General features: G+C 36.7%; 1 protein-coding gene across 4 annotated transcripts in view; it reads right to left on the reverse strand.

Annotated features, from left to right (window-relative positions):
* The window catches only part of LOC132493184 (recombining binding protein suppressor of hairless), a 114,709-nt gene that overhangs the window by 4,324 nt on the left and 83,266 nt on the right, over nt 1–27,119 (reverse strand). For all 4 annotated transcript variants that reach the window (XM_060103484.1, XM_060103495.1, XM_060103474.1 and 1 more), the window contains 8 exons: nt 23,438–23,533; nt 16,336–16,501; nt 12,187–12,361; nt 8,220–8,357; nt 7,952–8,064; nt 1,771–1,911; nt 545–700; nt 73–176 (listed from right to left, as the gene is read on the reverse strand). In XM_060103484.1, the coding sequence (XP_059959467.1) occupies nt 73–176; nt 545–700; nt 1,771–1,911; nt 7,952–8,064; nt 8,220–8,357; nt 12,187–12,361; nt 16,336–16,501; nt 23,438–23,533 (1,089 nt within the window). The remainder of the gene's footprint in view (nt 1–72; nt 177–544; nt 701–1,770; nt 1,912–7,951; nt 8,065–8,219; nt 8,358–12,186; nt 12,362–16,335; nt 16,502–23,437; nt 23,534–27,119) is intronic.

The following is a 27,119-nucleotide window of genomic DNA, read 5'->3' on the forward strand; positions in this document are numbered from 1 at the left end:
ATCAGGAAAGAGTCTCATGTACCCACACCCCCATCAAAAACTCTGGATGATGTAAAAAATTATATTAAGTACCTGTACATAGTTTCAGCTTCTACATCCCCAAACCACACTCGTAAATTTGGAGTGAAATTCTGTCCTGTAAGTTCAAGCATTGCTACGTCCCCACCGCCATTCAACTGCAATTCACAGAAAATCAGAACAATGTTGAGAAAACTTTTCATTTTTCATTAAAGTACAGTTTCTCATTCGATTATCATGTGCAAAAATATGGATAAATAAAATGCTTCCTTTAAATGACATGATTATAAAGACAAAGTGAACTAAATATCAAGATAATATACAAACTGATTTACATTTAAATTTTCTTGCATAAAATTATGTTCCTCTCATTTTCTTTTTTCTTTAAATCAACAAATGATGTGTAACAAAACCTCCAAATCACAAGATTTGGAGAAAAATCAAATTTATTGTGAAATAAAATTATGCCATGTCATAGCTGAGAGCAGTTGCAAAGAGCTAAAAGTCAAGTTGTAAGTGGTCTCACCTGAAGACTTTCTACAACAGGCACCGGTGTGACTGGGGCAAGGACAGGGCCCATCCCCTCGTAAAATGTATACTCTGCCTTATCCGTACTAATGATTGTCCAGGAAGCGCCATCATTTATCATCTCTTTATTTGGTTCTTTTGGGCATGGAGTGGCCTTATGAAAAAAATTGGTTAGAAATTGAGTTTTATATACACTGCAGTATAAGACATTTTAACAAAGTAACACTCATAGACTGGCATTAACATGAAGAGAATTTAGTACAAATTTATAAACTTCCCAAGCACGATGCTTTGCCAATCCCTAAACAAACAGAATACTAACATGGAAACGTCACATATGGCAGGTTTTATTTTAATACAAAATATTTCAGTGACATACTAAAAACTAATAATACCTTCAGAATAACCATTTAAGTAAGAGTATACCAGTACCTGTATAATTTCTTTAATAAAAGATCAGTATCTGTGATGTAAATAGCTGTTTAAAACTCTTTAGGGATCCCTGAGAGAGAGAGAGAATGGGAGCCCCCTCCTGCTAAGAGAACAGTTAGAAACTTATGTACTTTCAGCTGGAAGGAACCAAGATGTTGACTGACAATCCCCTACCCCTACCTCGCAACACCTAGGCCAGACCATCAGTGCTGGGTTGAGGAGACTGGCTGTGTGTGGCCATCTCTCTGGAAAGTCTCCAGATGTTCAGAAATGAGTTTCATGTGAAAGTATAACTATTCTATTAAGTCATCTGTTCATGTCATAAATGTCCTCATAAAAGCCTTCTGAGTAAATATAGTTAAAAATTAGCTTTTGAAATGTGTCATCATTACTATCTTAGAAGACCCCAATATAAATCTGATGAGAATTATGAACGCTCCTCCAAAATAGGCATGTATCATATACAATGTTGTCTGCACATAATTTCAGGTGATTTACTGAATACCCAACATCTACTTTTGGATAGTCTGAGGGGCTCTTTGTTCCTCAGAACTAGATGTTAACTGCTTCTCTTAGAATATCTTCATAGTTTTGAGTTTTTCCTTGATGTAGGATGACTGCTATATCCGAGGAACATGTGGGCTAAGGACCCTTGAACTTGAGATAAATATCTGAACACACAACCTCGTGTATTTGCATACAATTAACATTAAGCAAGAGTTTCAGGTTTCTAAATGCTGCTAACCTAATAGTTTGTACATTTTAGATTTTACCAGTAATTTAAAAACATACCTGAAACTGAATTATTCTTTCTTGAGAAAGGCACAAGTACATTCTTTCTGTATCCTTAAGGTAAAATGCACATTTATGGAGCTGTGACACAGGATCATCTGCATCCAGTAATGCGGTCTGCTTATCAACTTTCCTAATTATCTGTATTTCAACAATTAAAAAAGAAAAGATCATCACATACGGAGTTTTCATTTGGTACACTGTCAAGAGTACACAGAAAGAATCTGCTATGTAATAACACATCACAGGTATTTGTCACACACCTACATACACAAAAGAATTTACAAACAATAAAGCTAGGTATAAGAATACTTTTAGATTGCAAGCATGTTAAGAATGTAGATATGTTACCTTTTTCCTTGAGCTCCTAAAAAAATAGGGCAGACTGGCACCTGTTTTCTAGATCAGTGGTTTTCAAACTTTAATGTCCATACAAATCATCTGGGGTTCCTGTTAAACACACATCTGTTCCGATCCCACAGATCACATACGGGGCCTGATATTCTGCATTCTAGCAAATTTCCAGCTGATGTTAATCCTGACCTTTCGAATAATATACAACGACAAATATTCCAACATCAAAGGGGAAATTATCTCTAAAGGCCACTATGGGTGTGCTAGTCGGTACCTAAGTCCAGTATCATACTTATATGTTGTTTTAATTTTAACCTAAAAGAGGTTATCATTTTGCAGATTAGGAAACAGGCTCAGAGGTCAGGTTAATTTCCTCAAAATCACTTGGTTAGTAGCTCAGGGACCAGAATATGATTCCAAGGCAGGCTGCCTGTCCAGCGCGAACTCTTCCCATTACACACTATGACTTTATAATCCAAATATTCCACAAAACACATATGGATATCTGAAAGATAATCCTATCAAACCTTAGATGTTACTTATCACATGGAAGGTAATCACTAAGTGTTTGAGGACTATGAAAATCACTCCCAACAGCATACAAACATGTTAGAACCATTTCTCATCTAAAATCAGAAGAAACCCCTTCCTTGACTACACATCCCTGTCCTTCCCTCTCACCACCCTGTTTCTCTGCTCTCCTTCACAGCAAAGCTCCTCTTCCTCACCACCCCAACTCCTGAAATCTCTCCAGCCTTTTGTCTCAAAATTGCTCTTGGTGAGGCCACTAAGGAATTCAAGACAGTTGAATCCCATGAGCACTTCTCTGTCCTCAGCTTATTAGCTTTCTCAGAGGCATCTGACCCACACATTCTTCCTTCGGGGATACACCTGCTCTAACCGGCCTTTAGTCTCCACAGCTGAGTCCCCAAATCTCTTCTCCTCTAGCCATACTCTATACTTTCTATACTATTTAGAAGTTGGCAACTCCTAAATTTGTATTTCCGGCCATAGCCTTTCTCAGGCACTCAACGTGTATATTTAACTACCTATTCAACAGTTACACTGAAAATTTCTATTAATAGGCATCTCAATCTTAATCAAAACCGAATTTTTTATTTCTTCCTAAATGTGATCCTCCCTCAACTCATAGCTCAATAAATGACACCACGTTCACTCAATCCTAAAACCGTGGAGTCATCCTTGACTCCTTGCTTTCTCTTACACCCAAGCTGTCAACAAATTGTTAGGTCTACCTTCAAACAGATCGGTCACCTCTCATCACCTTACCAGTACCATCCTAGTCTAAGGTACCATCATTAACTTCTTGCCCGAATTTTGACAAAAGCCCAACCACCTTTCTCTTTGTTTCCCCAGCTATGTCCCTATGCTCTTATCCACAAAGCAGCCAGAATTATTCTTCCAAACATAAACCAGCCATCATTCCCTGTTTAAAACTCTCCAGTGGGGACTTCCCTGGTGGCGCAGTGGTTAAGAAGCCACCTGCCAATGCAGAGGACATGGGTTTGATCCCTGGCCCAGGAAGATGCCACATGCCACGGAGCAACTAAGCCCGTGTGCCACAACTACTGAGCCTGTGCTCTAGAGTCCACAAGCCACAACTACTGAGCCCATGCGCCACAACTACTGAAGCCCACACACCACAACTACTGAGCCCATGCACTGCAACTACTGAAGCCCACGCACTCTAGGGCCTGTGTGCCTCAACTACTGAGCCCACGTGCCACAACTACTGAAGCCCATGCACCTAGAGCCCGTGCTCCACAACAAGAGAAGCCACCGCAATGAGAAGCCTGTGCACCACAATGAAGAGTAGCCCCCACTCGCTACAACTAGAGAAAAGTCCGCACACAGCAACGAAGACCCAACGCAGCCAAAAAAATAAAAATAAAAAAAACCACACACAACCCTCAAGTGGCCTCCTATCTTACACAGATAACAGAAAGTCTGTACTATAGTTAGAGAGAGGGACTTGACAAGATGTTGCCCATGGCTAACCTTGCAGAATCATTTCCTGGCACTTCCCCCCCCGCACCCCGACTTGGCTCTAGCTACAATGGCTTCCTTGCTAGTCCTCACACATTCCTGTTTTAAGTTCTTTTTGCCCTCATTCTGTCAGCCTGAAATGCTCCTCACCCAGTTTCTGCTTTCCCAACTTCATTCTGGTCTCTGTTCAAATAGCCCCACTTCAAAAAGACTTCTCTGACCACTCTAAGCACTCCCATTTCCCTTTCCCTTTATCCTGTTTTAATGTCTTATCACTTACATTAACCTTTTAATACATTATATGGGTATTTCTTTAGTTGGTTTTTGTCAACCTCCCTTCCAAAATGTAAGCTCCAGGTTTCCCTGGTGGTGCAGTAGTTAAGAATCTGCCTGCCAATGCAGGGGACACAGGTTCGAGCCCTGGTCCGGGAAGATCCCGCATGCCGCGGAGCAACTAAGCCTGTGCATCACAACTACTGAGCCTGTGCTTTAGAGCCCGCGTGCCACAACTACTGAAGCCCATGTGCCTAGACCCTGTGCTCTGCCACAAGAGAAGCCACCACAATGAGAAGCCTGCTCGCCACAACTAGAGGAAGCCCACACGTAGCAACAAAGACCCAATGTGGCCAAAAATAAATAATAAAATAAAATAAATTAATTAATTTAAAAAAATGTAAGCTCCAAAAGGAAAGAAAGTCTACCTTGTTCACCAATATATCTCCAGCATCCAGACAGTTCCTGGCCCATGGGTTCAGGGCTATTTGTAGAATGCACGTATGCATGTAGGACTGTAATACTTTGCTCCACAATGAACATCCTTAACAGTAGCTACTCACAGGATATTGTGAGGACTAAATGAATCAATATATGTAAAAGTGCTCAGAACGGTGCTATTAATATTATGCAATATTATTGGGTTTTTATGACTTGATTCACACCGGACATATTCCAAGATGATTTTTCTTTACTTAAGCCACAGCTATTAAAAATCCCAATCTTTTAAAGTCAACATTCTTCATATTTACACATTTTTAGCTCTGCAGTTTATTAGTCAGAATATTTGTCATTTTACTCACATCACCACTAATTTTTGAGTTTAAAGGGAGACACTACACTTTTAGCAATTAGTTTCTAAGATCTTCTGTGAGACTAATTAAACTCAAGCAAAATGTTGCCATTCAATGCTAGTCTTAAAGGTGTATTTAAATTTAATGTTTGGAGTTTATGGAAATAAGTGAATTTTGAATGATGTAAGTTTAAAGCTTACTGTAAGTCTACCACATTCACCTATGACTTCACCACGTAAGAGTCAACATTTGCCTATGACACTGTCATTTCTGTAATCCACTGTTTCTCCACTACCTAGTAATAATAAGCATATTGAGAACATGGGCCATGTTTGGTTCAATTTTATTTCCTATAATAGTTCTCTGGACATAGACACTGCTGAATGACCTAGTCTCACCAATGAAGAAACCAAAGACGTCTCCTACTATTTGGTATCAAACTTGCTGTGATCATTTCTAATTATTAAGAATAGGAAAGAAATCTGAGAAACCAGATAGTACGAATGTTCTAACAAGCTATGTGTGATGAATTCTACATTCATAAAACACCAGTGGTTACTCCAACCAGCTCTCTCTCTTCTATGCTGGCTTTGTAGGTTACTGGTACAGTATTTTCCATATTTCTGAGGTAAAGAGGATATAGCTCTTAAGGACAGAAAACATATCTTATTCATATTCCTAGACTATACCTGGTAAATGCTCAGGCTGAATTCATGTCACTGATTAGTTTACCTAACAGATTCTAGATGTCCCAAACCTCTGGGGCATCTGACAGCCTTGAGGAAGTGGGATAAATACTAACCAGTGTTTCTTGTTAGTTGGCTAGACCTACATAAGACTGTGCCTGTTTTTAAAGTACCCTAAAAAACAGGATTTCTCACTAGGACCTTCATCCCATTGAAACTTGATCTTGGAGGGAGAGTGTTTTCCAAGCAAAGATCTCCAATAAGGCTAATATTCTAGGAAGCATAGCATGCAACGTTCAGCTATTAAGACAGTGTCATCCTTCTTGAAAGCACATGAAAGCCTCCTCTGAAAAACGTGCCTTTGTTGAAAACTGCACGTAAGTGGAGGTAAAGGATGGCATGAAGTAGTGCAGACCATATAAAGCCTAGCTATGACTCTGAGGAATCTAATTCCTCAGTCACACAATCTCTAGAAAGAGGTATTTATCGGTACATTGTTAACGATGGTACTGCAACTTTTCCTAAGGCATTCTCTGGATCAGGTTTTTTATTGCAACATTTTTATAATCAGAGCCCCATACTTTTGTATGTTGAAAATATTCAATTAAAGATGATGTTCAAGGGGCTTCCCTAGTGGCGCAGTGGTTGAGAATCCGCCTGCCAATGTAGGGGACACGGGTTCGATCCCTGGTCTAGAAAGATCCCACGTGCCACAAAGCAACTAAACCCATGCGCCACAACTACTGAGCCTGTGCTCTAGAGCCCGTGAGCCACAACTACTGAGCCCGTGTGCTGCAACTACTGAAGCCCGTGCGCCTAGAGCCCGTGCTCCACGACCAGAGAAGCCACACAATGAGAAGCCCGCTCACTGCAACAAGGAGTAGCCCCCGCTCACCACAACTAGAGAAAGCCCACGCGCAGCAGCGAAGACCCAACACAGCCAAAACTAAATAAATCAAATAAATAAATTTATTTAAAAAAAAAAAGATGACCTTCAAGCAAGGCAGACCGGTACTTTACATGAAACTAAGTGTAAACACTATTTTAAGATTTGAGTCTGTCTTCTAAGTGGCCCATATATAAGCTGTTGCTGATCAGAGGCATAGGCCTCTGAATAGTGATTCTATAGTACAAGCATTTAATACCAAGCAAATAAACATTATCCTTGGAATACAGTGACACATAATGAATGAGAAGAGAAGAACTTGAGTAAATGTTGATTTAGCTTGTTTTTTGGTGTGTCTTTCTTTCTAATTTATGCACCCTTCTTTCCCTACCTTTCCCCTTTTTATAATTTGCCTCAGGTTCAAGGTTTTGTAAATTTATATTACTATGTTTCACGTATTTTGGCTTATGAAGTTGAAATGGGAAATAAAATCACCTTGTACAACCATGACACAGAAAAATATAACAAAACAAAAACAATAATATGATGCATCTACTTAGATAGTTATAGATCAACCCAGCTCCTGCTGAAATAGTCCCAGAAAATATCAGCCAATGAAATACTTCATCAAAGAGATACAAAGCATATTCAGGAAAGTAATACTAAAAGTTCTTCCATTCACTTAACCCCCTCCCCCAACCTGACCTTGAATCAAACTTACTCATAAACCCCCTCCATCTTTAATATAACTAAATTGTGTTCTGTTTCAGAAAAGGAGGGGGAAGATGACAAAGGGTATATGAGGGGCTTTTGCTTCATTCTGCTAAGAAAAGTAGTTTTTTACAGTTTCAAAAAGCCCCAAACACTATGCCTCTCTACCAGAGTAAGAAATACCAATTTTATTTAATTTTTAAATCCATCTTCCTTTGGGAGAATAAAATAATAAAAATTATGCTTATATTTTTAAAGAAATTTGAAATTCTATGCTTTTGAAAACTTGGTCCTGTGTTGGGATGCAGCAGGTACCACAAAGAATGAATAATGTATCTACATTAGTTAAGAAAATAAGTCCTAATGTAACTTTATAGTGCCCTCTATTGAACATATCCAGATATACAACCAAAAAGGGAAAAGGCCACCAACATTTATTAGAAACAGTCATGAAGTCATTAAGGCCATACCAATCTTGGGAGTGCCATGCCAGTAACTGAACACACAAGTTTGACTGTTTGTCCATAATGGATGTATCCATCGCGGACTGTGAATTCTTCTCCTTCTGATTCATCGTCATCCACTGCAGTGCAATGGAAACAGATCAAATTATCATCTTTTAGAACTTATTAATCTGCTTATAAAAATGACAAAACTTAATACATCTGTATGTCTTATTAGTAAAAAGAATTTAACAATTTCACACGAAAAAAATCAAATGCATATTTTTATACTCACAGAGATGAATGTAAAATGCTCCCCACTGCTGAGAACTGGCATGGAAATTACCTCCTTCTACATGCAAGTATCTGGTACTAACTGTCTGGGATCGAAGTCGATTAAACAGAGCCACCTTTGTTCCTGAGGCAATGCATACTGCAAAGAAAACACAGCTCCTATTTACGTGAGTGGGGTTTGGGGGCGGGGCAACAGTGGAGAGCAAGAAGGGACCAGTACCCGGTGAATCAGGACTATGCTCTACTATTATTCAATAATTAATGGATTCTGCTAACAATTTTTTTAACCCTCTTAAGAAAATACAGATGATACCCCTCAAAAATCAAGGTAACTCTTTATCAATAATGTCCAGCTAAAGATACATAATATGTCCATAAAAATCTTTTATTTTTATTTATTTATTTTTTTTGCGGTACGCGGGCCTCTTACTGTTGTGGCCTCTACCATTGCGGAGCACAGGCTCCAGACGCGCAGGCTCAGCGGCCATGGCTCACGGGCCCAGCCACTCTGCAGCATGTGGGATCTTCCCGGACCTGGGCACGAACCCGTGTCCCCTGCATCAGCAGGCGGACTCTCAACCACGGCGCCACCAGGGAAGCCCCTTAAAAATCTTTTTTAAGTGAGAGTTACACAGTATGTTTAATGCGGTGCTGTTTTTTAAAAGGAAGTTACTTTTAAAATAATAAGTGTCCAACAGTAGGAAATTGATTAAATAAATTATAATATCATTCACCTATTTGAATAATGTGTATTTAAACGCATTGGTAAGAAAATATCTCCCTGATATATCACTGGATGGAAAGTACACTCTTTATACTGTGGTTTCATTAGGTAAACATATACATTTTTATGTGACAGCATGTGTCTCCATGTGCTCACATCTATTTCTATGGAATACATTCATAGAGAGGGGTGTGGAAGGATGTTTACCAAAGTTGATGGCAACTGCCTCTGGATACTGTGATTTTAGAGATTTTGTTTCCTTCTAAATACCTTAAAGTATAGCACTGCATGAAATTTCTTGAAAAAACAACCACATCTATGTAAGCAAGAAAATACTCTGAAATATGTTCTCTGCCATCAAGTAACTTAGAGTCAATAGAAATACAAAATTAAAGAGGTAATCCTGTAATTTGAATTGGAAACAGCCTAAATACATGACATTATACCTCCTGATGCAAGAACACTACATCGCTGTGAAGTAGGCTTGCCCTCCAGTAACAAACAACAAAAAAGAACCAAAGAACAACCACCTTAAATCTGATCAAGTTTCTAAATTTACTGACAAAGACTCTCTCCTTGACCAAACTTTAGACAGGCTCCTCTGAGCCCTTTTTCCACTGGGACTCTTCCTTGGGCCCTGGCATTGGCATGCCTAGCCCGGTTATTGCCAAGAATCCTGCTAAACCATCCTCCCATCCTTGATAGCTGATCAAGTTCCTCCCCTCCACCCTTTATATCTGATCATCTAGGCCTGTCTTCATAAAAATTCTGGTAAGCTGGTTTGTCAAGAATCCCCCTTCCCTTCATGTCTCTCTCCTCTTAGTAACTTCCCATCCACTGATCCCTTCAACTCTGTTCCTTGGCTATAAATCCCCACTTCTCCTTGTTGTATTTGGAGTTGAGCTCAGTTCTTTACTGAAATCTCTTTTCCCTACTGCAACAGTAGTGAATAAAATCTGTTTCTAACCACCTTTAGTGTCCAGCTCTGTTTCTCTTTGACACTACAATTTACAGAAAATACATTAATCTACACCAAGGAAATATAATTAGCAAATTCCAGTATGTGGAAATCTCTCATGGTCAACTGACTCAGTCTCTTGAATAAATAAACTACAAGAAGAGAGAGAGAAAGAGAGAGAAGAGAAAATCCACAGATTAAAAAGAACTCAAGGACATGTCAACACAAGATATAGAATATCTGGTGGATCTTATTTGAATTTTGATTCAACCAAAGGGCTAACCCCCCCACACACATTTTAGATAATTTTAAATTTGAGCACTAGCTAGGTATTTAATGATACTAAGGAATTATTTTTTATAGTTGTTTTATGTTTATTTTTATGTGACCATGGTATTGTAATTATATTAGAAAACAAGAGACCCTATCTTTCAGAGATACACAGAAATATTTACAGATGATATAATGTCTTGAATTTGCATCAAACTAAAATGAGGGCAGAGCAAAGTGTGGTGGGGGGTAGGGTTACAGATGAAGATAAGTCAAGACTGGCTTGAAGTTAAGATCACTGCTGCAAGTTAGAGGATGAACATAAGAGGTTTCATGTCATTATGCAACTGTCTACTTTAGTATGTTTGAAAATTTCCATAATATAAAGTAAATGATGATGATAATAATGACTGAGCAGACTAAAAACCATCTACTACATAAAATCCCATTAAGTTCATAATAAAACAAAACAAAATAAAAACAAGCAAATAAACCAAAATCCTAAAAGCTCATTGGTCACCTTCAAAGAATACTATTGTTATTCTGCAAATTAGTAAATAAAAACTTATCCTGGCTTTTCTCCATAGACTATACTTAAAGCAAACAGCTAACAAATGCAAAAGTTAAGAATAAGAGAATTAGAAAAATCATCATTTTGCAGCCCTTAATGAAATACTAGATTTAAGCAGCCATCATGAAGGGCTACTAAAATCACTAGGTTAAAGGTCGCTGAGGAACTTTATAACTGGTAGATTAGACTAACAACAGCTCAAATTACTATAACCAATCTTAACATAACAAGAAGTGGGATAACCAGATATTACATGACTTCTGATCTGATAGAAATGAACATACATAGGATCAGCTAATTCTAAAATAAAAGTTTAGCCAACCGTTTGTAGAAAATATGAGAGACAGAGGAACACGTAACCAGCCAGATCCAGAATATGGAAATTCCACAGGAAAAATGACCCAGTTTCAACAAATAAATAACACAGAAGGAAAAACAGGCTGGTGGAGAGAGAAGAAACTATTACATATTAAAATGTATGAACCTTGTTTGGATCCAAGTTTGAACAAGCCAGCTGTTAAAAACAACAACAACAGCACAACGGTAAAAAGATATTTCTGAGACAATGTGATAAATCTGCACACGGATTGGCCATTAGATGGCATGAACGAACTACCATCAACTGTTGTTGGGTATAATGATGTTTAAAAGAAAATTATCTGTTAGAGAGTCACTACTGCAGAAATGGTTGAAAGGACAGGATGTCTGAGATTTACATTAAAAAATTCCAGCAGTTGGAGGAGGAAAGGGTGGTGGTGATAGAGATGATAAAACAGAATTGGTAAAACCTGTTGAGGCCAGGTGGTCACCTTATACTACTTTCTCCCTTTTACGTAGGTTTGAAAGTTTTCATAATAAAAAGTTAAACTAAAGAAAACTGGGTACAGAGGTTGAGGTGTATAATTCACACGGCATTCATCTGCTGTAGTCTAAAAACGTGCTGAGGAGGCAGCAGTCTCTGCCAGTGCAGCTACATTAAAAGTGTTGTTCAGGTTCTCAGGACAGCCTTCCAAAGCCCATTTGATACAACGGTGTTTCTCAAAGGGGTGCTTTTGATATTCCAAGTGAATCAATTCTTTGTGGAATGGGAACCTTCTTGGGCACTGCAGGACATTGAGACACCCTAATGCTAACATTACTCCCCCCAGTCACTGTGACAGCAAAAGGAAACTCCCATTTCTCCAAATGACTCTGGGTGGCAGTGATGAACCAATTCTGTTTAAAAACCACTTCCCTACACCAGGTATTGCCCATTTTTAATTAAAGAAAAAGACAATAAAGCAGCAGTAATAACTGAATATGACTTTTTCAGATAAAGACCACAAAAATATCTGCAAAAAATGAACTGGCTACTGAAAAGCAATTTTTAATTTAAAAAATAGTTGAATTTGTCTTATTAGTTCGTGTTGGGAGTTGAGGACAAAAAAGAAAACAAGTATACATACAGTCAGCATTTTTCAATGACTGCTTCTTTTTGGAAGGTTTGGAGATGACTTTTATCCGCTTGCTGAGGAACACACCAATGTCATCACTATTGCCATAGAACATCTTTACAGAGAGCATGAAGTGCTTTCTCTTGTCTGAATCAGATATATACAATGTTTTGGCCGTGCAATAGTTCTGTGAAAGAAAAGGCAAGTTTTAATAGCACCAAAACCCTGTCAGCTATGTACCTACAACTCAGTATGGCCACGTCAAAGTTTGATCAGACTTAAAGGCAGTAATTCCACAGAAGAGCTGATAAAACCAACTGTGAAAAGTACTGATCTCTGAAAACAAAGTACAAAGTCTTCCTTATCAAGTCTACAAAATACTAACACTGTGTTTTCCCTTCTCAAAAAGGCTTTTGAAAAATAGTCTTTTCTTGTTTTATACAGCTCTACATCTATTTCACAGAATTACCAATGTTATAGCAGTAAGTTTTTTAAATAAAATTTTACAGTTAAAAAATTCCATGACTGCCTTTCTGCAAATAAGATATAAAGAAGGCTATCAGAACTCAATTAAATTATGCAAAAGATTTTAGCACTGATCCTTCTCAAAATAGTGTATACAATGTTTTTTCTTATATAGCCGAACACTAGAGTAACCACCCATGAGTCTGAGGAAAACAATATTTTTTGAAATAGCTAACATTTTGCCCAATGGGATAATTCCTATTGCATCACCAAAAGAACTGAATTTAAAGGTACTAGAGAAAACAAACGCAGCAAAGTACTATGTCAGTTTACCAGAAATTAAATTCTGGTAACTGAAAGGATAGTATTAAAGAGTTATAGCACTTGCAAAACAACAAAGATATTTTGAAATGCTACTATTTCAATTATATATGACAATTCTAAAATCTTTCCTATTCCCTTGATCCCTGTGAATGAGGGAAGAGGCTAACTTATTGATCTCCTTTTCCAGATTGAGTACATAATGCTCAAGTACAGCTTAAGTATTTAAAAATCTGAAATATATATATATATATATATATATATTAAAAATCATTGCTCTACTTTAAAATTAAGCTAAACAAGTTTCTTGACTACCTCTGCTGTGCATTCCTTTTAAAAAGTAGTGCAAATGCCACTCATTTAGAAAACAACTAATGGGTTCTAGGTTTTTCATCTTTAAAATATTACTCACAGCCAATTTTAGTACCAGAACAAAAATCATGCCATACTTTATTTCATTTCTCAACAGCAAAGTTATATAAGAAAATTTAGGTGCCGTCTTGAATATTTTACTCAATTAAGTTTTTATAAATTCAAAAGGGTGATAAAAGCTTTGAGAGGCTTTGTTCTGCACAAGGCAAAGTTAAGATAAAGCTCATAATAGTAATAAGAAAAATTAAAACAACAGTCTTTGCACTCACTCGGCTCCTTTCACTCCAGGATCTCTAAGTGCTCAGGGATGCTGAACCATGGCCCTGCCGTACTTTAAAAAGCTCTGAAAGTCAAATAAAGCCTGAACTATGGAATTATTCTACAACGTAAGACAAAGTCTAGGAAGATGGGTATTGATACACTAAAGCAGAGTACTCCTATGGAACAAAAATAAAATGTGTATTTAAATGAAAGCAATTAAATTCTAATGGCAAAACTTAAAAATGATGAGATCACTTAATTTGAGTTTTAACATTAGGGGATATGATCTATATCAGAAAAGAGAAAATACTGAAATCTAGCATAAATGATAAGGTAGACTGGCAAACAGGAAAGGAAAAAAGAGCAGAGAAAATTGGGTCATTACACAGACACTCAAAGGGCTTTATTTTGTTTGGAAAAAGCAAACATACATATATCTCCTTGCAAGGAAAGGAAATATACCCCAAATTACAAAAGTGAGTAGTGTGAATCCACAAAAAAATTCTAATAAAGCTATCTCAGATACAATTTATTATTTTTTAAAAGCTATAAAGCTACTGACCACAAACTACTCAAAATTCACAAGAAAAAAAAAAAGGACAAGTCACTGATTCAGAAAGAGTATTATTACGGCTTTACGGCACTAAGTAAATAAAAACTGAAGTTACATTTGCTTCATCATACCAAAAGGCTAAATTAGCTAATAAAATTCTAAAACAGAAAATGGCACATAATAAATCTGTCTATAAACAATGAACAGTTTAACTTAAAGAACAACTTTCTGAAGACAAGATCTTCAGGCAAGAAAAAAAATCTGCCCTGAAATAAAAAAGAAATACCAAATATAATGCTACAAAAGTTTATGGAAATATCTGAATTGTAGAATTTGAATTATATAAACAAAATAATACTAGCAACATAGGTGTAGGGGATGTAATTCTTTAAAATAAAAATACAAGTGTGCTAATTAGGGAAGTAATTCATGTTGCATAGCTTACCTAGCTCCAACTATGTAAGACAAAAACTGAGGAAATGAATAGTTAACAAATTAAAAACATCAGATCCAAAATATTACCAACATATAGTTAAATGTCATGACCATAAAAATAAGGGCTGCATATACTAGAACTTTGTTGAAATGAAGATTAAAATAAGGACAAATACCCAATAATGCAAAATAAAATCCCTCCTTTTTCAATAATGACTAATTGTACCATTCAATGAACAAGCTGTTGAAAGAAAATAATATTACCTTAAATGAACGGAGGTTAAGTGAGATAGGACCAAAGTGCCTCTTTCTGAAGCTCAGCATCTATCCCACTGCTTGGTCCATCTTTGCCTACCTGGACCCACACTTACCTTGTTCCTGTACCTTGACAGTCCAAGCATATGATTATGTTGTTCTTTCTGCCTGGAATGACTTCTGCTGACTCTCAACCAGTTTTATTCTCTATAAACTTCTCTAATAGCATTTTTCATTATAACTAAATATTAACACATAATTTTGGCATACAGACACTGTACTACCCTGTAAGTAGGTATTTTAAGTACTATTTAATGCTCAAGCTCTCAGGTATTCTCTTCTGCAAATTTCTAGGGCTTGGGGAAAGGATATAATGGCAGAAGTTGAAGAAAGATGTACTAAGCCTATGCTGAGAAATATATCTTTTACATTGGCTCAAGGGTCATAATTCAGAAATATTTTACACTGCTCTATTTTAAGATGAAACAACCTTTACTGTAGTTAAGTTTTATCCCAAACCTAATTTAAAATACATAGTTGACAAGCCTTAATGATAAAAATATAAAGATACAAATGACATAAACATACTCAAATTTGAAGGAGGTTGATATTAAGGCTTATTCTCAGTGCTCATTATCTGTAAAATGACTTAAATTGAATGAGAGTACAAATCCACTAGCTCACCACCCTCAACCTTGCCCTCCAAACTCCCATTCTTAGTGTCGGCTACAATACAGCAAACACTAAGACATTCAACAAAGACTTACTGAATGAGAAAACAGCTATTTATGCAGTACTTTAAAAGACATTCATGTGGTCACTGAAATCAGAAATAACCATTTTTCAAATTTTAATATCAAGAGCAAACAAAGTAATAGCTAATGCTAAGGCACTGAAGAACTATTTTTGAAAACTAAAGGTACAGACTGAAATAACTGCTTTCTAAATCCATAAAATACAATTAGTAAAACTAACTCATAAATTTTATTCCCTGGTAAAGTAATCAAAGGAAATACCTAAAAGTTTGAGTAAAGGTAATCATGGCTGTTCTTGTCTACACAGCATATTTCTGTTCTACACTGAAGCTAAGTAAAACATTTATGATGTTTATAACCCATAATACTTTGTTTCTAGTATAAGACTAAGATTGAATGAGTAGAATAAAACATTATTGAACTATGTATTTTCATTGTTGTTTGACTATCATGCCCCTGTCAGATGGATGAGCAATTAGCCTCCTATACTGGCCCCCAACAGAAATCTGATTCACAGCCTGCTAAAACTGCTAGCAAGCTGAGGAAGCTTATTGTGTGCCACCTTTAGATGTCAATAGCTCAGGCTCCATGAATCATGACTAAACCACAGCTACTTGAGAAGTTTATTTCTGGTTCTGATTTATATATTCAAAAGAGTGCTACCAATAGCCATAAAAGGAAAAAAAAATCACCACTACAAATAGAAGTAAGAAAACTGCATTCTGGTACCATGGTTCTCTTTACCTTTCCTTCCAAGTTCAGCTGCTGCATTTCTTGGTCACTATTTCCTATTCCAATAAATGCACATGGTTGAGACTCTTGTTCAGAACAACCATCGCGTTCCATTTGTTCTTTTTTTTTCTTCCATCCACTGCCCATGAGATATACACAAGGAGGAGGGCAAAAAAACCTGAAACAATGAGGGGAAAAAAACTACAATGCAATTACATTCAAGAAAGCATTTCCTTTTCTTAAACACATGAATACAAAATCATGCTGAACTGCACAAAGTTAGCTCCTAATGAAACATTTTGGTGAAGTCTTTTGTAATGCAAATAATCATATCCACAGCACAGAAATCAAGACTTTCACTTCCATTTGTTCAGGTAAGGTTCATCTATATTGATGTTACGCATTCACTTAGCCTAGATATTTTTTAGAGCAGGGAACATCTCTTTTCACATAGCTCAGAGTTTTGAACTACTGCAGTTCAACAAATCCAAAGTACTCTAACATATACAAAACATGGTATACCATCACAGAATCTGCAGTTACTGATTAATGTCTACTCAAATGATATATCATTAATTAATGACATTCTTGGTATGGATATTACTCTTAACTTCATTTGGTAATTAATCTGGAAAACAGAATTAGAGCAATGCCCAAAGTAGAAAATTTTGAAATACTAATACAACTAAGTAAAAGAATTAAAAGCAAAATGGATCACTGAATTACTATATATCTTACATCCTGAACACCTGCTGTATGTGGATGACTGAAAGAGCAATATACTGTATCCTTTCAACTCACAGACAACCAAGAGATTTGTTTTGCTAGTTGCCAAAAACCCGCCCTCACAAATTCTTCCCACCTAGAATAATTTCCTTATAATCTTCTCTTAGTAATTACAAAATTCAAAAGCCTAGCTCAGGCAGGCCCCACATTTTACATAGTTCAGACCATCAATCCAGTCCTTATGTAGGGTGTAAGTCCTTTGCTCAATCACACACTGACTTACACATACTTTAAAACATTTATGTCGGGACTTCCCTAGTGGCATAGTGGTTAAGAATCCACCTGCCAATGCAGGGGACACGGGTTTGATCCCTGGTCCAGGAAGATCCCACAGCCGCGGAGCAATTAAGCCTGTGCGAAGCCTGTGCGAAGCCTGTGTGCCTAGAGCCTGTACTCCACAACAAAGAGAAGCCATCTGCAATGAGAAGCCCTCGCACCGCAATGAAGAATAGCCCCCCCGCTTGCCGCAACTAGGGAAAGCCCGTGAGCAGCAACGAAGAACCAATGCAGCTAAAAAATTTTTAAATAAATAAAATAAAGTTTAAAAAACATTTATGTCATGTCTTGTCAAGGGGCCTGAAAACTCAAATACCTATTCAAATAGTAGCCAAGTAAATTGAAATAGCAGCCAGGTAAGTAATATAAATGGGTGGACCAGCTGTACAATAAATAAGTAGAAATATCCCTTAATTACCCAAAGAAGTAGGTTCCCTCCCTTCTTTCTTGAAACACACAGCCCTCATGGTAATTCCCACTTTTTGTATAGCTATAAGCATAGAAATTTCTTTCTTAATCTTTTAAGCCCACTGTAAGAAAAAAAAAAAAAAAGCTTAACTGCAAAGAGCACCAGCCAATGCTGTGTGGCTCTGATGACAAGGAAACAATTGGGAACAGCAAGCATGTGAGTATACACTCACCCACCCACTCACAGGGCTGAACTATGGGCATGGAGGCCTAGTGCTGGCCACATCCTCCAACTTCCCAATAGTTGCCTGAAATCAATTTTTACATGAAATTCCTAATTTTAAAATGTGGCAAATAATTTATGCTTTTTAACACTTTTTAGGCCAACAATGTACAGACTTAAAAAAATAAAGCACGAAAGAACTGTACACAGGCACGTGTGTGTACGTACATACACACAGATACCATCATGCTGGATTTAGCTTTCAGGCCACCCTAAAGGTAGTAGATTGGGAGGCTGGGGTCAACATATATATATACTACTATGTATACTAATGAGAATCTACTGTGTAGCACAGGGAACTCTCCTCAGTGACCTGTGGTTACCTAAATGGGAAGGAAATCTAAGAAAGAGTAGATATATGTATACGTATAACTGATTCATTTTCCTGTACAGTAGAAACTAACAACACTGTAAAGCAACTATACTCCAATAAAAATTAATAAAAAAATAAATAAAGGTAGTAGAGTAGTGTCTACTTGTTTGCCTCCCCCTCAGCACCTACTACAATATTGACTGAATTGAATCAAAATATATGGCACCTACTTTTTGCTCAACTCTACCAAAGACTACTTTAGAGGCAATCTACATACAATTTACAGGAAGTGAACTGGGTTTATTTAATTTTCATTAATTCACAAAAATCTATTACACCCCTTGTCTATACTAGATACTGAGAATATATTAGTAGTTAAAACAAACAAAAATTATTTTCCTAATGGAACTCACAGTCTAATAAGAAAGACAATTTTAAAAAGCTAGGTGACTAAAATGTCATATATACTCTGTTAGCTGATGGTAAGTACTGAGGGAAAAAAATAAAGCAGGGAAGGGGTACTTTAAAATGTAGAAGACCTGGGTGGCCAGAGGAAGCCTATTTAAGAAGATGACTTTAAGTCATGACCTAAAGCCATGGGTATCTAGGGTAAGAGCATTTCAGAAGAGGGAATAGCAAGTGCAAAAGCTCCAAAGTAGAAAGGACTATAATGGACAGCGGAGAAACAACAGACCAGCGTGGCTGGAGCAGAGACGAAAACAACAGGAGATGAAGCCGGAGTAATGGGGAAGTAGACCTAGTAGGTCAAAGGGGTCAGGCTGAGTTAGGAGGAAAATCTTCTGGGGTCTTCTCATATGTATCTAAACCAATAGAAAGGAATCAGAGCAGCCTTTGTTCCTGTATACTCTCTGTCACCATGGACATAGAGGTCACAGCCGAGGCACTGGGCTCAGTTCCAGGTCACTCCAAGTTTGGAGGGATGCCTGGATTAGCTGGGCTAGTTCAGGAGTTGGCTCAGTTCAAGTCTGCACCACGGATCTTTCTGGCCTCTAATGCTGGGAACCACCCAATACTTACCATGGCACAGATTCAAATATCTAGCTGGCACACTATCAGGAAGTTGAGAAGGCATCAATTTTGGAAGCTTGTCTACTATTAGTATTTTATTGACAGATGTTAAGCCTCCTTAGTAAGTTGGTATATCAGCTATAAAATTCGAAAAGCTGTGTTTTACTATAGTGTACCAAATGTAGTGCTGGTTTTCTCAAGAGTACTGTGATAAAATGGCATGAAACCAACAGGGCATAAAAATCAGACAGGTTGACAAGAAATTCTTTACCACTCAAAACACTGACCTAGGTTCTATATTGAAAGTGCTTTCCAATCTTGTAATAAATATAAGAAAAATGAAGATTCTTCAACTGCCTCTGAACTAGCCTTATTTTTTTAATCAACTCTACAACTATTCAAGAAAGCTGTGATGCAAGAAAATAGCAAATCCAATATAAACATTAAGATTATTTCTACCATGTGATGATGAAATCATATTTTAAACATCCCAATATTGTCACTCCCTAAAAATCAGCTAATGAATCAAATCTTCATTTCCAGAAACTTCAGTAGTAATATAATAATCAAATAGAAGATAAGCATCAATACAAAAAAATTTACAGACAAATGAAAGGAAATTAAAGGGAGGAGGGTAAGGAAAAAATGCCACCTAATTAACAAAACAAAAATTAACATACACCTTTATAACGTGTATGTGAATCGATGATTCTTTGAATTTGGACAGCTGGTCAATATGTACCAAACATTCAGTGAAAAGTCTGACCAAGTGGCTAGCTTTTGGAGTTTAACAGCTGCTATAAAAGGACACTTTATGAAACATGTGCCTTTATTTTCTAATCTAAGCAACTATGACAAACAATGCTTTTATTTGCCACTTGATGGCGATATGCACACATTTATGATTTCATTCATTTCCTAGTTCAACAGTCAGTCTTTATTTTCAGAGAATGATTCAACAACTTTTTCCTCATATCCTGAGATGAGGTCTGGAAAATACCTTACAGATTCAAAGAAGCCTTTTTATTTAGCCCAATATATAAGATTAGACAAAATCCAAACACATCATTTACATTTTTTTATTTTGGCAGAATCATTACCCTTTGATGATTATTCATACTTCCCCTAACACAAAGTTGAAGAAATGTTAATATGTCTAATGGCATTTCCATATCTTTAATAGAAATTTGCCTCTAGACAAAATAATTTTTTCTTTAAGTTTTTTTCAATTTGAAAAGACCTTCTTCGATGAAAAAGTAAAACTAGCCACTAACATGCTAAGTGGGATACCAAATACGTTATGCAAATAAATACTCATCATTAGGCACAAAAGTGAATCCTGAGAATGATTTAAAATTTTAGGATAAAACTTCCTACCCAAATATTTCTAGCATCATTCACTGGAGTTATTTTGTAAGCCAAGATGACTGTGGTCATGTCCCCAGGTTACCTCATGCCTAATGCAAGAAAGAAAGCAGATCTTTCTCTTTCCGCTGCACTCCACTAAGGAGTAAGTGACAAGACCTCTTCCAGTAAGAAGCCCTGCCAGTCATCCAGGAGGCTGACCTGTGTTAGCAGCCCCTGACGACTAATACCTTTTTAAAATCAAGTAATTTTAATAGGTTTTTACCTTTACTGTAAAACCAGTGCATGTCTCTTCTGGAAATTTTAATAATACAATAAACATAGGAAAGTAGTTACTCTGGCTTTTTCATCTTTTTTTTTTTTTTTTTCATTCTTTGGAGTCAGAAGCTTAGATTCTTTGAGCTTTCCTCTGACTGGGGTTTTAGACCCACCAGGCTATACCCCAAATAATAGAAAGAAATTGAAAATAAGGGCAACCATAATAAGTTAACCATTAAATCACCTATTTTAACTTGATAAACCACTATAGCTTTGTATTTTCAACAGTGACTAACAAACAGGAACCTTATCTGGACTCTAATTTTCTGAGTAGCTCTTCCCCTTCTGTTATCTGCACTGGGCCTCAGTTATCCACCGAAGTATTAAATGACTTAGTGACTTTTAAAATTCCCATCCAAGATGCTTTTTGCACAGTACCTGGAACCTAACAGGTTGTGAGAAATAAAGAATAAATGAGTTAATAAATGAATCCAATTGTATTAAACTGAGCAACACGGCCCAGGTTGGCAGCTTATACAATGAACATATGTTTTCCTATCTTCATTAGATTCAGCCCAATCTCACTCTGCTAATGGTAAAAAGAGAATCCCAAAGTGAAGTTTACAAAGTTTGTGTTTTTTAGACATCTTTAGGTTCTTCAGGTTCCTTAGGTTTTTCCATCTTCAAGCCTTGCTGTAGATAATTAACACTCAAACACAAAATGCAAGGCTATGAAAACTAGGGAAATGAAAAAAATATGAAATTTGGAATTACAGACCCAGGAGTTCCAATCCTGGCTCTTATCAACTCCTAACTAAAGTGAATCTGGGCATATCTAAAGTCTCTGATCTTTAGTCTCCTCACTCACAGAATGGGGATTAAAGCATGCCTACTTTACAAGATTATTCTGAGGATTAAAATTTAAAGACATTTGTAAGGCATTTCCAGAACAACGTCTAGCTCGTGACTGGATAAAGGGAAGCTGTTCCTTCTTCAGATTCACTATGAAATACAAGGCTGACCCTTTAGACCCATCTCAAGCAATGAGGGTACTGACTTATGCTGTTTTGCTTGGTGGGGGCGGGGGGAGGAGACAATCTCCTATATACACGTGATTTCATTACTGGCGGGGGGAGGGGGGAAGAGCGGGCAGAACACCTGAATTTCCAGTACCAACTTCATGCAAAAGGAGTCACTATCTCGATTTGGTTTCTTTATCCCAAACTGTAGGTACCAACTTCTTTACATATTTAACTCTAAATCAGATGATTTAAGTTCCATTAGTAAAGTAATCAGAAATTTAGTAAACTTGAATAACTAAAAAAGAACACTTGGCAGTATGAGTCCTAAATGCTGTTTTCAGCTGTTCATCCTCTTTGAGGATAACATTATCAACTAAATAGTTTCACCTTTTTTTCAGCTCAGATTTAGAGGACTTTGAGAAAGAGACTATTTAAAATTCCTCCAGCCTGTAAATTAATATACTACCTTTCCCTTCTCTTATGCATATGCTAAGATTTCCTTTATCTCACAAATTCTAAGATTCCACTCATTCCTTTCAATCCAACACCCAAACCTGAGTTTTCATTCCTTCTCCCAATTCAGTTTTGGTGCCTTTCTAGCCAATCCAAAAAAATCTTTCATCTTCCCCCATAAGCAGCCTTTGTCCACAAAATGCTGTCTGAAAGACAAAGGCTTGAGAAACTATTAACAAGAAAATTCCAGGAACCAAGTGAAAAAACAAATAACAAAAATCCACAATTATATACCAAAAATGCTGAAATTTAAAAAATACTAAGACAAACACTAAATATTAAAATCCCTATTATAATTTAATTTTGGTTAATCTGATTTATTGGTCATTTCTGTAGTGCCACATTCATGTGGTATGAGTACCAGCTTAGCTTTGTTTTTTTTTTTTTTTTTAACCTGAATAGGCACAGGGTCAGGGTGGAGAGGGCTGGGAGTACTTTTCTTCACAATCACTCCATACATAATTCAATTTGCGGGTTTGTTTAAGCCTTTTTCTTTTTAAAATGGTACTTTTGGGGTCACATTTCTTTATAAAACTACATTTTCCACCGAAAGGAAAGCTACTTTTTGAATGAGCTAATGTATCACAGAAATACTTAGGGAACACCATACAGCCCCAAATAAAAACTATGGATTATTTCATTTTGTGAAATCACGGATTTAACCAGAGGATCTTTACTAAATAAGCTACAATTTACTTTGTTTCTCCCTCTTCAATAGAGACAAATCCCCTACTTTTCATTTTGTACTTGCAAATTAACCCAATAGAAACCATCCTCTTACTTGTATATTAATACGTCACTTGCAAATTCATGATAGCTATTATTAGCCATAATTATCTACCAGAAAAACAATAATCTTACCTTTTTTCATTTCCATATGACTTCTGTGCAACTTTTGCATGAAGAATAAGTACTGTTTGATCCCCTCGCTCTTTTAAATAATTTCGCATAGCTTCCCTAAAATAAAATATAAATATCACCATTTACAGGGGTAAGATTCAGAGTATTACTATGCTCTGTAATGAGAATACTTAAGAATATGTTTCAAACAAGCAACTCCAAAAATGAAAACAATAAAGCAAAACAAACCCATGAACTAAATTTAAAGAATATTATACAGTGGGGAAATACATACTGCTCATCTTCAACTCTATTCTTTGTTCTTTGAAAGAAGCTGTCCCTCACTCTTGGAATTTATGACATAACTCAATTAAACCACAATTACAACTTAGAGAATAACTAGAATCACTATGTACACTGCTAATTAGGCTTTAAACCCTTTATAAAATTAATGACATGCAATACTTTTGTATTTAATAATCTGATTCACTACCACCACTAGCCCTTCTCCTCCAGCTATTAGAATGAGTATTTTTTACTGAATACAAAGCCATAAGAAATCCTTAGGTCATACAAATTTATTATTACGTGTTACTAAAGTAACAACCCTACAAAAGGACTAAGAAAGGGCTACCATTTACATACAGATACATAATTTACTCTCAAGGATGTTACTAAACACATAAAGTTAATAAAAGCTAATGCAAATTAGTGAAAAACAATTAAATTTTGGAAAAAATACAATGTTAATTATTTCAAGCACAAAATACTCCATCTATTTATTATGCAAGTGTATAAAAAATTCAATGTCTTAAAAATATTTATTCACCCAATTATTTTGCTAAGCAATATAATAGAGTATAAAGAACACAAGGTATACAAAGATCAAACTTTACATTTCTGAATCAGTAGAATCCCAGTTCTTGAGATGTTTAACACATTACAAAATAAAGCAAAAGTGCTTCAAAGGCAATCATCAAGAAACTTTTAATAAACTGAATGCTATTTTTACTTATAAGTAAAAGACAAATGTATAGGGGATAGCTATAGAATAGTAGTATGTTATTAAACATGGGGAATTCTAGACTTCCGGCACTCTGAAACTAAGTGGCCTGGGGCAAATCTCTTAACCTCATCTAGCTTGGGATTCTGTATCTGATAATAACAATAATGCTGACATAACAAAGAGTGGTTGTGGCGATTAAATGAGATGACAGCGTGTATGTTTACTGACTGAAAACCTTTTGGCTCAAGGCAGGAATGGTAACACTGGAATCCAACAGATTGCACATTATTCCTTACCACTGAAACAAAGCTCAAAGTCCAGTAAAGACAGCAAAAAATGTTTGGAAAACAAATTGTAATGAGATTCATGTTCCAAATAGAGCTATGACCAAAGAGCTCCAATAGGGAGTGCCTATGTAAAGGACGGGAGGGGTGATAAAGGACCACTCCTAGGAAAATTTTCTTAGAAGAGCTAACTTCTGAAGGAAAAGGAATAGTCACAGTAAGTGGGAGGAAGAAAGAGTAAGGCATTCCAGGGCCAGGCAGAGAAGTATGGAAGAGCAGGAATGACCCTGCAAATTTGGGTACATGAGAGATTCAGGCTGAGGAGTAAACCAGCCACAGAAAACAATAGTAGCTAAGATTTCTTGAGTGTTTACTATGTGCCAGGCCCTGAATAAATGCATTATTTCACTTAATCCTCATAATCCAAAAGGTAAGTATTGTTAATACCATGCTAAATGTCTTGCAATTAATAAATGGTAGTCAGGAAACAAACAAATTCTCTAAAATTCTAAAGTGAGCCATGGCAGTGAATAAAATTGAGAAGCTGGGTACAGTCAAATTGTGAAAAGCCTATAAAATCCCTTGAAAATCTGATATTTGTAAACTTAAATACTAAGTATAAAAGTTTAAGCTAATTCAAATATCACCCTATGATAAGATGGTGATAAAAGTGGTAGCAGGTAATAAAAAATTTTAAGACACCTAAAAAAACTTAAAATCTTTACAAAAAAAAAATCCATCTCTTTGAGAGTTAGGAAACGATCATCATTTAATCTTATCTCCACTCCATTATAGAAAAACACCATGCTGTGGAAAGTGGATTTTCAATCTACACAAAAGGCAATGCAAGATCTTGAGGTTTCTTTTAAACATACAGTTAATTTTCCTTTTTAGTTAATTCTAGTGGTGAAATAGAGAAGGAGTTTTACAAACCATAGAGAAAAGACGAACTTGAAAAAAAGGCTGCCACACCAAGAAAGAGGTAATAGAAGACAGTACAGGAGAAGACAGGTTTTAAGTCTTTTGTTTCAGGAGAAGCAAGTGTTAATAGGTTCTATTGGACAAATGTCAACTCTGAAGTGCCCCAGAACTCCAAGCTGGAAGTATTTAATAGGTTGTTGGAAACAACCATCTGTAGTTCCAGAGAGGGATCTGGGCTGGAAAAGTAGGGTTCATTGGTATACACAATTCACAAATAAAGCCATGGTAGTCAATGAAGTCTCCCAGAAAGAAAACACAGTGATAGGAGAGTCAAGAAGAAAATGTATAAAAGGAAATGAAGAACCGGTAGGGGTAGAACTGAAACTGTCTATTAGATGCTATGGAAGGAGACAACCTCAAAAGAGGGGAACAATCAAAAGGTAAGGTGCTGGTGGGCTTCCCTGGTGGCGCAGTGGTTGAGAGTCCACCTGCCGATGCAGGGGACATGGGTTCGTGCTCCGGTCTGGGAAGATCCCACATGCCACAGAGTGGCTGGGCCCGTAAGCCATGGCCGCTGAGCCTGCGCGTCTGGAGCCTGTGCTCCGCAAAGGGAGAGGCCACAACAGTGAGAGGCCCGTGTACCGCAAAAAATAATAATAATAATAATTAATTAATTAAAAAGGTTAAGACCCTGGAGAGGTGAAGGTCACTTTAATTTTAGCAAGAAGTCTAACACGCACCAGCTAAAGCCTCACAAGTTATTTGTAAAATGAGAGGCCATTGTGATGCCTAACAAGTAAGAAAAGAGCCATAGGTACTATCTGGAAATACCCTCTAGGGAATGGAGAAAGAAGCTGACTATGTACAAGTAAATGATTGAAAATCGGTATTGAAGGACTGGCTAATGTTGAAATCCATAAATGATAGTGTCAAGTCCCACTAACATTCCAAGGGAATAGAGACAGCACATTCTCAAACCTGCTGGGTACTGGACAAGAGGTGCAGTGTGGAGAGGATAACGATTAATAAGGGATTTGAGGTGTTACTAAGTCACAGGACTGACCATAGCATTCAAGGTAGATAAGAAAACAAAAGCTAAGCCAGGAGAAGGTCAATATCTTGACAAAACTGGCACAGAAGCCCAGTCACTGGCATAAAAAGTGAAAAGTTGCTATATACTTGAGAAAAAATTTTTTAAGAAACCATTTTAAATATATTTCCCCACGCTGAATTCTATCTGCATTTACTGTCTCTATTTTATCATTTAGCAATTACTTGATACGTTTGTCATATTTCATGTCTTTTTTCCTTGTCTTCCCAAACAGTATGCAAAGCCTTTAAGACACACTATTACGTACATTTTAGAAATGGAGGAGGGGTTAAGTAACTTTCCCAAGATGATACTGAAGTCCCAGGATTCAAATTTAGGCAGTCTGGCTTTGGAGGACAAAATTAATACTATCAGATATTTTTGCACTGGTATTATAAGCAC

This window comes from Mesoplodon densirostris, chromosome 1 (assembly GCF_025265405.1).
Source record: "Mesoplodon densirostris isolate mMesDen1 chromosome 1, mMesDen1 primary haplotype, whole genome shotgun sequence".
Lineage (NCBI taxonomy): Eukaryota > Metazoa > Chordata > Mammalia > Artiodactyla > Ziphiidae > Mesoplodon > Mesoplodon densirostris.